Genomic DNA, 15,461 nt, shown 5'->3' on the forward strand with positions numbered 1-15,461 from the left:
AAATAATGCCTATTTGGGGCTATGTTTTTATCCAGGTTTTAGCTAATCTTTCTGACTGGAATTGTCTTTCTCACTAGGGAAGTCAAGGAGAGAGTGGGCGTCCCGGACCTCCTGGGCCATCTGGTCCCCGAGGTCAGCCTGGTGTCATGGGATTCCCCGGTCCTAAAGGAAACGATGTGAGTTTCTCATTCATATCTGCCATAGACATTGGACAGATAACCGACCTTCCATGGGAGATGGTAGTCCCCATCACAGTAAAATGTATATGATACATGTTATGAGCATGTGATGTGGGGTGTGTGTGTGTGTGTGTGTGTGTGTGTGTGTGTGTGTGTGTAGGTAAATCAGGTTAAAAACAGGAAAAACCAAAAGCTTATTGAATGGTTTGGGATTAGTAATTTTTTTACCTCTATATGTTACCTGTCCAATATGGAATTAATCAATTCTGCCTGCTTCTTTAGGGTGCTCCTGGTAAAAATGGAGAACGAGGTGGCCCTGGAGGACCCGGCCTTCCAGTATGTGGACTTTTCTAAATTATTTTTAATGTTCTAAACGATACAACCATCCCCAATCTTAGGACTTCTCTATCATCTGCATTAATTCTATTTCCCGGTTACTTTCAGGGTCCTCCTGGAAAGAATGGTGAAGCTGGACCTCAGGGACCCCCAGGACCTACTGTAAGTTTACTTATGTAAATCAAAGACCAAAGTAGGATGGAAGGGAGGAAGGCATAAGGCTTCAGAAATCATGTGACCTGTGATTATGTCATTGTGGTTCACTAAAACAATGAGGCTACGGGTTTCATTCGCCCAGCTACTTGCTGGCATTAAATATATACCAGTCTACTTTGGCTCACTTCCAGGCTTTATTCACTCTTTGCATAATCTTACTTCCTAAGTTGAGCAATAGACCTGGTGAGATATAACTCTACACAAACTATAAAAGTACATTTTATAATGGAATACATTATTGTACTTGGCGACATAGGGTCCATCTGGTGACAAAGGAGATGCAGGACTACCTGGTCCACAGGGATTACAAGTAAGATCTTGTTTTTTTCAATGTCATTGGGTACTTGGGTTTAGCAGATGATATTGTGCTTCACATTCATCGTTATTGCTCTTTTTTATTGAAAGATTTTATTAACACTGGTTCTTATATCATATTTCAAATAGTTATTCATTTCTATCATTGGAATTTTAATTACACAAAGATTCATAGTTCTTAAAGACCATGAAATCCATTTTTGATAGCTGGAAGAAATATGTAAGAAATGTGCTTACATATGGTGATATTGCTTATACTGATATATGCATGTATGACGCCACCCCATAATGCAAACACAATTCTTTGTAGGGTCTGCCTGGTCCTGGTGGTCCTCCAGGAGAAAATGGAAAACCTGGTGAAGCAGTAAGTTGCATTTTATTTTTCCTAGTCTAGAAATCAAAAGAATGAATGGTAATAATCCATCAGCTCTTAACTTCCACATTTTTTACGTGCCCTGATCATCTAAGTTTTGACATTTAATTTTGAAATATTAATTATCAAATAAAGTCTTTAAAATGGAAAGCTTAACCTTGACAGTTGCCATTAAGTGAAAGAACTAAAGGAAATGCAAATCTGCAAGCACAAATCCTATGTGTGTGCTACTTATATTTTATAATCACTATGATAAAGGTTTAATCATGGAACATTTACCTTTCAGGGCCCAAAGGGTGAAGCTGGTGCACCTGGAACTCCTGGAGGCAAGGTGATATTTCAATTTCTTATCTTACTTCTTTAATAAGTTATACAACAATTGTACAACATTGATTAGTGACACATTTTACTATGTCGAGCACATCATTGCAAGTGTTTGTTGAATCCAATTAGAGAAAGTGGAGCCATTCATAATCTATTAAATTAACTTCATTTTAAAGATTCTGTTTCTTGTCTATTACTAAGCACTACAGAATTAACCAGGTTGAAATATCAAAGGGAAAATCCTGCTGACTATTGATTCTCTATAGGAGAAAAAGCTATTTCGATAAAGGAAGTTTGAAAATTCTTCCTTCCAAATAATAAATGCTTCAAAGATGAATTATATTTAGATGGACCAAATACCTATGTCCCTATACAGCTAATCACCAGTTCGACAGCCATTACAGGTTCTAAACAGTTCCAAAGTCAAGTTAGGAGTACCAACTGTAACTCCTCTGTGCATCTCCTTGAAAATAAAATTAAAGGGAAAAAAATAAAAAGTATTGTAAATTCAAGTCAATGATTCATGAAAATAAAAAACAAATTCAAGTTAGGACCTACTGGCCCATATCAAAAATATGCAACTTATGATGGCTTTCTTCAGCTCTGGTTTTTTAATGTGGATTATTTTTAATGTGGACAGGGTGATGCTGGAGCCCCTGGTGAGCGTGGACCCACTGGACTAGCAGGACCCCCAGGTGCTAGAGGTGGAGCTGGTCCCCCTGGTCCGGAAGGAGGAAAGGTAAATTCACAAAATTTAATTTTGCTGGACTATAGAAAATGTATTTCCATTCCCTTGCAATTTACTACTTACTGTGCATTTTCAGGGCCCAGCTGGTCCCCCCGGGCCACCTGGTACTGCTGGTTCCCCTGGTCTACAAGGAATGCCTGGAGAGAGAGGAGGTCCCGGAGGCCAAGGTCCAAAAGGTGAAAAGGTACTGAATTATTTTTCACTTTATTATGTCATAAAACAGATGTTGTTAAGGGAATGCCACATGGTTGGAATGTAATCTGTTTACACAATTCATGTTATCATTTTATTGTAAGTGAAATTTGGAACGGATTCCAAGAATGACTGCATTATATCACCTAATATGCATCCCCACGAATCCCATGTTGATGCTTTCTTTATCCTGATAACATTGTACTGATAATATTTCTTTGACAGGGTGAACCAGGCAGTGCAGGTGCTGATGGTGCTCCAGGAAAAGATGGCCCAAGGGTAAGTGATCATACCTGGGAAAAACAGCCTTAGATTATGTATCATCTAGGACAGTTCTTTATTTCAAATTTATTATTTCCAAAAGCTATTCATCAATAAATGACACTGTACTTTACCACCTTTACACCTTCTGCCCTTTTAAAGCATTCAAATCACTTGACTGTGTAAATGATTTAAAAAAATATTTCATCTACAGTGTCCTAACAGTGGAAAAGTTTTTAAAAAGTAAGATCAGGGCCATAAGTTAATATGTCACTAGAATCAAATCTTTGTTGCTCATTAGAAAACACTATACTCAAAAAACAAGAATTTAATATGTACTGTATTTGAAGTATAAAATGCTCACTAGTAATACACATATATAAGTTATCAATATCTGTAATTTATACAAGCCTCAAGGACATTAAGCTAATAATGAAAAATCAATCTCAAAAGACTATAAATTGTGTGATTTCTGTAACATTTAGGAGATGGAGAATATACTGTTGAGAATTAGGAACTGAGGACAGGGAGACATGTAAGACTTTTAAGAGATGACCTCAGAGAAATATGGATGATGAGTATATTGATTGTGAAATGTATCAGGCCAGCTACCTGTGTGATGTTTATATATCCTTTACTTGATTAATAAGAGAATTGGTCTTATTTTCTTCAAAATTATATACATGCATGTGTGAGTATAGATACATATATAATATATCTATAAATATATATGTATTTCCTTTAGGGTCCGACCGGTCCTATTGGTCCCCCTGGCCCAGCTGGTCAACCTGGAGATAAGGTAACAGTAATAACTGGATGTAAAAAGAAAAGATCTTGTGTTGAATTCCCTGGACCCAAGGCACTGGTAATATTGTTATTAATTTTCTCATTTCTCAGGGTGAAGGTGGTTCCCCTGGTCTACCAGGAATTGCTGGACCACGTGGTGGCCCTGTAAGTATTAGAGATACTTTCAGTAGGTTCTAACCCCAAATAAACCATTGCTGCTTGTGCTTCATGTTTTACCTTCCCCTGTATCCCTTGAGCCTCAATTTTAGGGTTCTATGTTTAGTAATATTCAACATGCAAGGGAGTGTTAAATTTCTTAAATCTAAGCTCCACAAGATATCATTTTTAAATCATGATCTTTTAAAATGAATAACCTGGGAAAATTATAAGAATTGAACAAGGGCTGTCTTAAAATTCCAGGTGCTAAAGAAATTACTTCTCAACATAAAATTTTCTACCTAAAATCTCTATTTAATTCATATTATTTACACAATTCTCTAAATCCTCTAACATTCTCCATTTTAGGATTAGGACTCAGGGTAGATGCATAAGAAAAAAATTTGAAGAGAATTTATTGTCTCCAGTTATCCAGCTTACATTTTAAATACTTACCCTTTACAGATTATATAACTAATTGTATTACATCGAAATAGTTAATGTTGATATACATTTTTACATTGTTTTCTTGTAAATAACCAACACTCATTGTTCATCCTTACTTTAGTTGAGAAGTAGGGAGAAATTCAAAAATTAAGCTATGTTTTTACCTTAGCACATCCCTGTTAAAGGGATGATGAGATGACACAGGAGACAGTATGTTTTCTTATGGGAAAGGATGCCTCCTCTGCTGCTAACAAGAAACTTTCCTATCCAGGGAGAGAGGGGTGAACACGGACCGCCAGGACCTGCTGGTTTCCCAGGTGCTCCTGTAAGTATGAATGCTTCAACATGCCTTTCACTCTAGCCTGCTACCATCCTACTGAGGAAGCAGCACACTTACATACTTATCTTCAGCCTTTCTTCTGTCAGTTATTTCCTGAGCAGTTATTTGAGCCTCATTTTTTTTGCTTGCTTATTTTACCCCTATATTTAATCTTTATAAACCATAGAAACAAAACTCTTGGCTTGTGTTGAGTCTGGGTAATGAGGATAAAGCAACACCATAATTCAAAATTACCAAAAGTTTAAACTCTATTACCCACAGACAGGCTTTAAAATTTGCTCTAAATCCAGTTTTTGCTCAAGGGAATTCTCTGATGTACATTTTCAGATATTCAATCCTCAGAAAGACTTTCTCCCCAATAACAGATAACATGCTCTTAGCTGATGATTTTTTTTTATCACAGTAATGCTTTAATAACTATTTTGACATAAATAGTCCATGAGTCTCATTCCTATTTTATTTTGGAGGCCATTATATTTCAAAGGGTACTAGCTCACGACATATTGTTCATTTTGCATGCAGGGTCAGAATGGTGAACCTGGTGCTAAAGGAGAAAGAGGAGCTCCTGGTGAGAAAGGTGAAGGAGGACCCCCTGGAATTGCAGGACCCCCTGGAGGTTCTGGGCCTGCTGTAAGTCCTCTTTCTAAGCCTTCTGACAGGAAGCACTGGGTTTATTAACAATTCAGTATTGCAAATGAGATTACTTGTCATGCAGAAGAATGTAAGTGCAGGAATATAATTCTAAATTTGAATCTTTTGTGCAGCTTCCTAGATATGACCACATTCAAATCACTTTAATTCTTTTTCAATTTAATTTTAGTATCTTTAAATAGTTGTACAAAGGGGTTGCCATCGAACAGAGCAGTTTTTGAATATAGTACATCTTGATCAATGTCACCCCTTCTGGCTTTCTCACCCATCCCACCCAACCCCTTTCTTGATTTTCTGAATTTATAGAATAGACATTAAATTTGTGACTGCATTCTCCCCATTTTCCTCTGGCCCTCTCCCATTAAGCCCACAGCATCCCTCTCTAGGATGCACTTTCTGGTGTTTATTTTATTGAACGCTGACTTTTCCTTTCTGAGGAATTACACCATTTAGCATTTCTCCCTTGAATTTATCATATTTCAGTTGATACATACGTATATACTTGCACTTGCACACCACCCAAAGTATTTGCTTATAAGTTTATAAGCTAATTCTAGTGACTTGCTGCCTTCTAAAGACTTAATGCTTCTTTCAAGACTCTACCTAATCCTCCCTCTCTTCCTCACAGGGTCCTCCCGGACCCCAAGGTGTCAAGGGTGAACGTGGCAGTCCTGGTGGTCCTGTAAGTATGGAACATCTCGTCTGTGATAGTTTGAACTCCTTTGAAAGCATTTATTGCTGCACATCTGTACAAAAGCTATTTTAAAGACACAAAAGCTATACAGCCAGTATAAAATCATCATGACTCTTTTATGAACGATGTGTGAATTCCAAAAGAAAACACAAATCATAAATCACCTCAAGATAGTAAGCAGATCCTGTCATATTTCTGATAACATAGATTTATTTTTAGTGCTTGTTTATAGTGTACTTTTATCTATGAAATACAAAAATAATGTGTATCATTTCATAGGGTGCTGCTGGCTTTCCTGGTGCTCGCGGTCTTCCAGGTCCTCCTGGCAATAATGTAAGTGCTTTTCAGTCTCTTTTGCCTCATGTGTTTCAGAAAGAATGCCATATATCTGTAGGATAAGAAATTTATACCTTTCTCTTTGTCAGCTGGGACCCATATAACATTTTTTGAAAGTAGGTAAGAGATAAAAGAAAAAGTGCATTGATTCATGATAAATATTCACATTTCCAAACATTCTTTATAGGGCAACCCAGGGCCCCCAGGTACCAGTGGTGCCCCAGGCAAAGATGGGCCCCCAGGTCCTGCAGGTAACAGCGGTTCTCCTGGCAACCCCGGAGTGGCTGGACCAAAAGGCGATGCTGGACAACCTGGAGAGAAGGGGCCACCCGGTGCTCAGGGCCCTCCAGTAAGTAGCTTCACTCTCCAGAGATGGGCAACAGGGATTTGCTCCTCATCACAAATTCAACTCAATAAAGCCTAGTCACATACAGATGACCCCAGTCTTCATTGTCTCTCCTAATAGGGAGCTCCAGGCCCACTTGGACTTGCAGGGATCACCGGAGCAAGAGGTCTTGCAGGACCACCAGGAATACCAGGTCCAAGGGGAAGCCCTGGTCCTCAAGGTGTCAAGGTGAGTGATGGGATCTCTTGCCACACCTCCTTTCTCCAATAGCTTTTACAGATAGCATCATATCCAATGTGAAAGGGCTTCCTCAGATCAATGCGGCTTATTCAAGAGATAACCTTTATTCTTGGTGTTCAGAGACAGATGTTCTTAAATGACAGTAGAATCGACAAATGAAACAACTCATGAGCAAATCTTCAAGAGTGATACCAATTCTTATTTGCTAAAGTCATTTTCCATGTGTGGTTGTCTCTCATTATTAAAACCTAGTCTTTGGCATCTAAAATTACTATTCACCGAGTCATGATTAATTATGTCAATGATACTTAAAGTACCTCTTATGAAAGAGATCAATGTCCAACAAAAGCTAACTCTATAGTTTCATGTTGGCTCATCCTTATCTTGTACTACTTGGCTCATCATTATTTCTGTCTTGCAATACTATTTCAACATCTCAGAATATACCCCAAATGATCAGTGTAACTACACATTCATTTGACATCTCAAATCACTGAGCAAGCAAAGAGTATAGCAAGCTTTCTTTCCCCCAGGTATTTTTTCTCTACGGAAGACATAGTTTTAAGAAAATTCTCTTTGATAAGAATCTAATAAAACAATGAACAGGATTTTGTTTTTCCTCTGAGAATTAATGAGATCTGATAGAATAATGTTTTTTTAAAAAGAAAGTAGCTTTTTTAAGAAAGGAACACGTCTTGTATTCCTTTGTACACAGGGTGAAAGTGGAAAACCAGGGGCAAGTGGCCACAATGGAGAACGCGGGCCGCCTGGACCCCAGGGCCTTCCTGGTTTGGCTGGTGCAGCTGGCGAGCCCGGAAGAGATGTAAGTAACCACACTAAAAGAATGTTCAACCAGTCAAAATTTGACCGTTTTTGTCACAAAAGATCGGAGGAAGTCTTAATGCCTAACAATAAATACGACCATGTAGCAAAATCCCTCTCTTCTCTATGAACCGACTTGGTATGTTGCAACTTAAATAGGCTTAAACACCTATATCATTAACCTTTGCCCCCAAAATAATTGCTAATGAAGAAAGTATGGATTCTAGCTAAATTAACAAACAAGTTAGGGGAGAGAATCTTAATTTACAATGTTTGCTTGTTTGTCCTAGGTGAAAATTGTTGGGGGTTATACGTGCTTAGTCACTTTCTATTCATTTATTTATTTTAAATAAATGTTATTTTAAGTTTACACATTATAAATACATGTTTATAGGGTACAAGGAGATACTTTGAGATAACATGTGGAATAATTAATAGAATTTTATTTTCAAATCAGATGGTATACTCTCTTATGAGTATCGTTTTCAGACTTTTTCCTAGTTACTTCCCTTTATATAATCTTGTAGATTTTATTAAAAGATTTGTTACATCAGTTCTGGAACTCTTGCAAAAGCCAAACCCTATTATACTATCTAAAACTTTTTGTTTCCTAATCATTTTCAACAGCCTTAAGAAGTCTATGGTTCTGTTAGCATAAATGCTTTAAGCCATATATGGTAGTACATGCCTGTAATCCCCGTTGGAGACTCAGGCAGAAGAATCATGAATTTGAGGTTAGACTGGGCCATATGATGAGACTTAGTTCAGCCTCAGATGCATAGTAATACTAGAGGAAGAGAGAGATAGAATGAAAAAGAGCCTTCTATAGTATTTAATAGTATTAACAATTTGATTTCCTTTTTTTTTTTTTTATTCAGGGAAACCCTGGATCAGATGGTCTCCCAGGCCGAGATGGATCTCCTGGTGGCAAGGTATAACAAATACATATACAATAGGTTTGTGTAATGAAAGTGAATGAATCTCTTTTTGATGTTGGATCTGTTGATGTGTTTCCAGGGGGATCGTGGTGAAAATGGCTCCCCTGGCGCTCCCGGTGCTCCAGGTCATCCAGGCCCACCTGGTCCTGTTGGTCCAGCTGGAAAGAGTGGCGACAGAGGAGAAACTGTGAGTTCAGATGAGTGCCATCTTTGTGTGTATGTGTGTGCACATTTCTCAATGAGTACATTCTAAAAAGAAGACATCTGTCAGATTTTCCAACCCCTATGGTTCAGCTTTTAGGAAAGTCATTCTTAGGCAAATGCCCTAATAAAGATAAACCAGGTGATTCGGGCAGAATTCCTTATTAAACTATAACACAGTACTAATCAGAGGACATGTAGCCTGAATTAAGCCTTTTCAAGCTTTCCTCTTTGGTTTTAAATATATAAACAAGGGAAGGACCAAACAGTATTTATTTCTAAGAATACCATCTTGTGATGGTATCAAAGCCCATAGCAACTCCCTATGTATTTCCTGTCTTGTTTGTTTCTGTCTTAGGGTCCTTCTGGTCCTTCTGGTGCTCCAGGTCCTGCTGGCTCCCGAGGCCCTCCTGTAAGTTTTGTGTTTCTTTCTTTCTTAAATTGTGTTTGGTTTTACTTTTTAACTCATTCCAAAGTATGGCAAATATTCTATTTCCTGACATGTAGAAGAAAATAAGAAGACAAAATAAATGATTTTGGAAATAATATAAACTACTCAACTTTGATGATACAGAAAACAGTTCAGATTTTACATGTTCCATGGGTTGAAGGATATAAGCCACAATTATGGGGATTCCATACAAGTAGCCATCTAAAAGGGAAGCAACCACAACACACACACACACACACACACACACACACACACACACACACACACACACACGTTTATTGCTCCATATAGGAGATGTTTAGATGTTTGTGATGGGGATTTCTAGGTAATACAATACCATGGATTAATTGTCATGCATTTTGTTTTTCCCATATGCATGTGGCTATGACCTTAATTTGAAACATATTTCTAAAGGGTCCCCAAGGCCCACGTGGAGACAAAGGTGAAACTGGTGAACGTGGATCTAATGGCATCAAAGGACATCGAGGATTCCCAGGCAACCCAGGTCCCCCAGGTTCTCCAGTAAGTGCATCTGTTGTTTGTTAGAAAATCTTGGACTACATTTCAGCTGGGGAGTGAGGCAGACATTAGAGACTTACAGTCCGCTGTTTTCCATCCCGGAAAGTATATGCTTGAAGACAAGACAAATGGATTTTTTTACCTACTTGATAAAATCATGGAACAAGAGAGGGAGGCCAACCTAATCACCATGTTTCCTGATCTGATCTACATGTTCAGTTTCTGAAATGATTCTCTCCATCTCTTTTTCTTTCTTTCTAGGGAGCTGCTGGTCATCAAGGTGCAGTTGGAAGTCCAGGACCTGCAGGCCCCAGAGTACGTACCTCAAACCCACAGAAAGATCCACATTTTAAAATATTTATACCACCAGCATGTAGTCTTGGATTGTGATACCATGATAACTTTTTAGGGACCTGTTGGACCCCATGGGCCTCCTGGCAAAGACGGAACAAGTGGTCACCCAGGTCCCATTGGACCACCAGGACCTCGAGGTAACAGAGGAGAAAGAGGATCTGAGGTAAGACCTCGTTTGCTGCTCTGTCTATTCAATTTGCTATAACCTTCAAACTCTGAGAACCTTGCAGAGTTTTTAAATATAGTTACTAAATTAAACACATGTAATTATTTAATTTGGGAATGAAAAGAACTTTAAAATGTTCTTGACTGCACTGAGACTTCATTACTACATTACAACATGGAGAATTTTTTTAATCCTCAATTAGTATAGTTCACTAATAGTATGTGTATAACTATAATATAACTATATCATATATTATGTATAAATATATTACTTTCAAAATAATGGCATCTTGATATGAGTGACACTGATGTTGTCTTACATTTAACCTCTCTCAATTATTATCATCATAATGATTGCACATATGCAATCATTTTACCTTTCAAAACAGTCATGCTTCTTATTTCACTACTGGTAACATCATGTATAATGGCTTCCGACCTCAAACATTCTGGAAAATGGAATAAAACTTTTCTACAGACACATATGATAAATAGAAGTAATAAGCAAGTGATCAACTCAAGGATGCTAATCACAAATTTAGGAAAAGAATCTAGAGAACATAATTGTATTCCCTCTAACTCAAGTTTGTCATGTCAGTATTTGGGTGTTGCAACTTATCTGTTGGCTTATCTTACTTAGAAGGAATTCCAGCATAAAATTGGTGCTTAAACCATACTTATTCTCTCTCGGTGGAATAATACATACGCCTGTGATGAAGTAGAGTTAAATCATATTACTATGAAAGCACAGAAATAAAATCTTCATTGAAATAGTTCTGTCATGTTGTGTGAATTGTCTTTCACCTCGTTTGTGGGAATCGTAGCCTAGTCTTGAGTAATGTCTGTTTTGACTCAATTCTAGGGTTCCCCAGGCCACCCAGGACAACCTGGCCCTCCTGGACCTCCTGGCGCCCCTGGTCCTTGCTGCGGTGGTGGGGCTGCTGCCATTGCTGGAGCTGGAGGTGAAAAGTCTGGTGGCTATTCACCATACTATGGAGATGAACCAATGGATCTGAAAATCAACACAGAAGAGATCATGTCTTCCCTGAAATCTGTGAATGGACTTGTAGAAAGCATCATTAGCCCTGATGGTTCTCGTAAAAACCCGGCACGGAACTGCAGAGACCTGAAATTCTGCCATCCGGAACTCAAGAGCGGTAATGTTGTGAGAGATTTTTAGCACACATGCCAATGAAATGCTGCTCACGTTAGCACTTGAAAGAAAATTGGCTCTGTAGACGGAAAACGTTTTGAATCCAAAATAATATTTAAGTGATGGTAATTGAATTGAATGGCATAAAAGAAAACAATCTGCAGATATATTTGAAGTGAAACATAAATAATTTCAAAATATTTTGAATACAGGACAACTTAAAGACAATTTTGTAGACACTTCAATACAAATCCTGGTTTGGCATATTTTTTAATACCCTCATGAACAAAATGAATTCTGTAACAAAGTAGCATATCTCGTTGTGTTCTTAGGATGAAATATACATAATTATAATTTAATTATGTTAATTTATTTACTAATATTCTATAGTTCCATTGAATTTATAAATTTTTATATGTGTTACTACTTAATTTAGTGTAATAAATACCTAAATTGGAACCGAGTGAACTTCCCAGAGTGGTATACAGAATTGAATATAATGTTATAATAATATGAGACTTTTCATGTCTAGGTTAATTCTTTCTGAAAAGCAAAGTTATCTCATGACCTGCTACATTACCTTCACTCAGAAATTTGTGGAAATTACTTAAAATAGAAATCCAGAGTCAATTTGGATAGATATACTGACATATACGAAGCAAAATTGCATTAATTAGTCATCTTTTTAAAAAGAAGCGATCTTGACAGATATAATACCAATCAATATTTCTTGGCTTAATATCACCATTGCTCAAAAGCAAGATGTTTTATTTCAGTGTTGCCTATAGTTATATATATATTTTTCACAGCAATTTCAACTAAAACATTCCTCTATAGGCTGTATGTAAAGTACAAATATATGAGCAGTCAAGCTATGCATGTCTCACCAAATAAACAAAAGCATTTCTAGAGTGTTTTATGACTAGATATTTTATAACTAATCTCCATTGTACTTCTTTCATGATTTCTCAGGAGAGTACTGGGTTGACCCTAATCAAGGCTGCAAGTTGGATGCCATTAAAGTTTTCTGTAATATGGAGACTGGAGAAACATGTATCAGTGCCAGTCCTATGAGTGTGCCACGTAAGAACTGGTGGAGAGACTCAAGTGCCGAGATGAAACATGTTTGGTTTGGAGAGTCCATGGAGGGTGGCTTTCAGGTAAGTAAAACTACATTCTGTAAAACAAGTCATCTTTAATTGCCAGGAATTTTTTTCTTTCTTTGATCTTTTCATCAGAAGCTAAGTTAATTAGGATATATAGAATACATATATGAATGTATATTTAAATATATATGAACTATAGATACATGAGTACTCAATATTACAATGATTATATTAATACTACTAAAGTCCTTACTAAAGCCCTCACATAAAGTTGTAAAGAAAGCATTTAATCAATTCTACTGGTACCCATTACAGTTCAGCTATGGCAATCCAGAGCTTCCTGAAGATGTCCTGGATGTACAGTTGGCATACCTCCGACTTCTCTCTAGCCGAGCGTCCCAGAACATCACATACCACTGCAAGAATAGCATTGCATACATGGATCAGGCCAGTGGAAATGTAAAAAAAGCCTTGAAGCTAATGGGGTCAAATGAAGGTGAATTCAAAGCTGAAGGAAATAGCAAATTCACATACACAGTCCTGGAGGATGGTTGCACTGTAAGTAACAAAAACTATATTGATGAATTATAGTTCACTTGGAAATTCTTGTGTAATCAGTCCTTTTTTTATGATCCTGAGGCTTGATCTCAGGGCCTTGGAGCTATCCCTGAGCCTCTTTGTGCTCAAGGCTAGTACTCTGCCACAGTGCCACTTCCATCTTTTTTTAGTAGTTTATTGGAGATAAGAGTCTCATAAGACTCTCTTTTTGCCCAGGCTGGCTTTAAATTTCAAACCTCAGATCTCAGCTTTCTGAGTACATAAGATTATAGGTGTAACCTACCTGGCTCAACAGTATTTTGAAAGAAGAAATAAAAATAGCAGAGTAAGCCAAATACAGAATTTCGTAGATCTTAATCTCCAGACAGAAACCAGTTGAAATAAGAGCAAATAAAATTTAAATCCATAATAACAACTTTAAGATAAATGGATTGGTTTCTGCACACTCTACATAGTATTTATCATAGGACTTAAATCACAATTCTCTGTTCTTTTCCAATTTAAGATTAATTTCAATTTTTTCCAATTTTATTGCCACTTACGAATGATAAAAGGACTCAGTTCTAATCATAGAAAATTTCGTTGTGAGTAACCTACCACCTTTTAGTCAGTCAACTGTATGCCCGGTAGCAACAGCCTGTGACCAGGCCTCCAGGGAGTAGGTTGGATTATGGAAATAGCCCTTGTGTGTTTAGCATCATATCTCACATGTCTTTTAATTTTAACAGTGTTGCTTATTAAGTGTATTACAACTTGAAATAACAGGTCTTGTATGTATAGACGGTAACATGACATAATAACTGCTAGAGGACTTATCGATATAATTATTGTATTGTAATCATCTGCATATTTTGACTTTTCCTACAGAAACACACTGGGGAATGGAGCAAAACAGTCTTTGAATACAGAACACGGAAGGCCATGAGACTACCTATTATAGATATTGCACCCTATGATGTTGGTGGTCCTGATCAAGAATTCGGTGTGGACGTTGGCCCAGTTTGCTTTTTATAAACCAAACTCTATCTGAAGCCCCAGCAAAAACATTGCATTCCATATGCATTCTTCCTGTTCTAATCATGTCAACCAGTACAAGTGGCCAACTAAATTCCAGTTATTTATTTCCAAAATTTTTGGAAAGAGTGCAATTTGACAAAAATAATGACACTTTTTTTTTTGCTCTTCCACCAAATACAGTTCAAATGCCTTTTCTTTTCTTTTTTTTTTTTTTACCAATTCCAATTTCAAAATGTCTCAATGGTGCTATAATAAATAAACTTCAACACTCTTAAAATAACATTGTGTTACCTTCTTTGGATCCTAGCCCACGTACAGGGCAATGACAATGCTCACCAGTTAAAGAAAATCTTTCTTTATCTAATAATCAAACATGAAATTGGAAATGACCTCCCTACATCAACTACCTCAACTGGTCAGAAACAGATAAATTCTAAGTCTCTAAAAAAAAACTGACTCATTTGTAGAAATTGGCCAACCTTATTAAATTCATTGATTAATATCCTAAAATACTGGTTAAAAAAAGCTACAATGTGGTGAAAAAAACTGAAAGAAATATTTCTAAACCACAACCATTTTAATCTTATATATCAACTGCTTTTAAAGGTGCTGTTCCCTTTTCTTGTCATTGCTGGAAAAGGTCACCAATACTTGGGAAGGCTTTAAAGACACATGTTATGGTGCTAATGTACTTTTATTTTCAAAACTCTACATCAAAATTGTTGACCTGCATTCAAATCATAAATGCACAATATCTGTACCTGTCTTCTGTCACAAAGATTAATTGGCATGTCATTCTTTCCCCTTACCTGTAAAAGTCAACAACAACAAAAACAAATATAGGGCTGCTTTTGTCACAATAACACAGACATGTTCTAAATTTTTTTGTAAGCTTGTATGTGGTTGTTGATCTTTCTTTTCCTTACAGACACCCACAATAAAATACCATAATGAAACACTTCTGGTTTTTGTCGCTTTTCCCAGACTTAATAAATATATCGCGCTAGTCACTTTTTCTTCAAAGTGGATCAAATTCTAATTTTACAGATTGGTAATGCCAATGATTTAAGAATATGAGGTAATATATAGTCAGAATAGAGGAAATCCTGTAATTTTAGGTCATATTTAATTAAAATTTCTGCAGGATAATCAGAATTAAGGTATTATGTTTGAATGGTACAATCCCCTCAGTCAATCGGTTTCCCCCAAAATGGAAATTAGCATTAAGGAAAATTGG

At 37.0% G+C, this 15,461-nt stretch overlaps 1 protein-coding gene across 1 annotated transcript in view; it reads left to right on the forward strand.

Moving 5' to 3' along the window:
• Positions 1-15,180, forward strand: part of Col3a1 (collagen type III alpha 1 chain) — a 37,935-nt gene extending 22,755 nt beyond the window's left edge. Inside the window, exons 24-51 of the mRNA XM_090354455.1 lie at positions 78-176; positions 462-515; positions 624-677; positions 988-1,041; positions 1,357-1,410; positions 1,706-1,750; positions 2,384-2,482; positions 2,568-2,675; positions 2,909-2,962; positions 3,690-3,743; positions 3,842-3,895; positions 4,605-4,658; positions 5,196-5,303; positions 5,953-6,006; positions 6,298-6,351; positions 6,542-6,703; positions 6,821-6,928; positions 7,656-7,763; positions 8,641-8,694; positions 8,780-8,887; positions 9,260-9,313; positions 9,767-9,874; positions 10,133-10,186; positions 10,281-10,388; positions 11,253-11,547; positions 12,516-12,703; positions 12,965-13,207; positions 14,075-15,180. Of these exons, the coding sequence (XP_090210581.1) occupies positions 78-176; positions 462-515; positions 624-677; positions 988-1,041; positions 1,357-1,410; positions 1,706-1,750; positions 2,384-2,482; positions 2,568-2,675; positions 2,909-2,962; positions 3,690-3,743; positions 3,842-3,895; positions 4,605-4,658; positions 5,196-5,303; positions 5,953-6,006; positions 6,298-6,351; positions 6,542-6,703; positions 6,821-6,928; positions 7,656-7,763; positions 8,641-8,694; positions 8,780-8,887; positions 9,260-9,313; positions 9,767-9,874; positions 10,133-10,186; positions 10,281-10,388; positions 11,253-11,547; positions 12,516-12,703; positions 12,965-13,207; positions 14,075-14,221 (2,736 nt within the window). The 3' untranslated portion in view covers positions 14,222-15,180. The remainder of the gene's footprint in view (positions 1-77; positions 177-461; positions 516-623; positions 678-987; positions 1,042-1,356; positions 1,411-1,705; positions 1,751-2,383; positions 2,483-2,567; positions 2,676-2,908; positions 2,963-3,689; positions 3,744-3,841; positions 3,896-4,604; positions 4,659-5,195; positions 5,304-5,952; positions 6,007-6,297; positions 6,352-6,541; positions 6,704-6,820; positions 6,929-7,655; positions 7,764-8,640; positions 8,695-8,779; positions 8,888-9,259; positions 9,314-9,766; positions 9,875-10,132; positions 10,187-10,280; positions 10,389-11,252; positions 11,548-12,515; positions 12,704-12,964; positions 13,208-14,074) is intronic.
• The last annotated feature ends 281 nt before the right edge of the window (positions 15,181-15,461 follow it).

Source organism: Megascapheus bottae, chromosome 21, assembly GCF_031878675.1.
Source record: "Megascapheus bottae isolate mThoBot1 chromosome 21, mThoBot2.hap1, whole genome shotgun sequence".
In the NCBI taxonomy this organism is placed as follows: domain Eukaryota; kingdom Metazoa; phylum Chordata; class Mammalia; order Rodentia; family Geomyidae; genus Megascapheus; species Megascapheus bottae.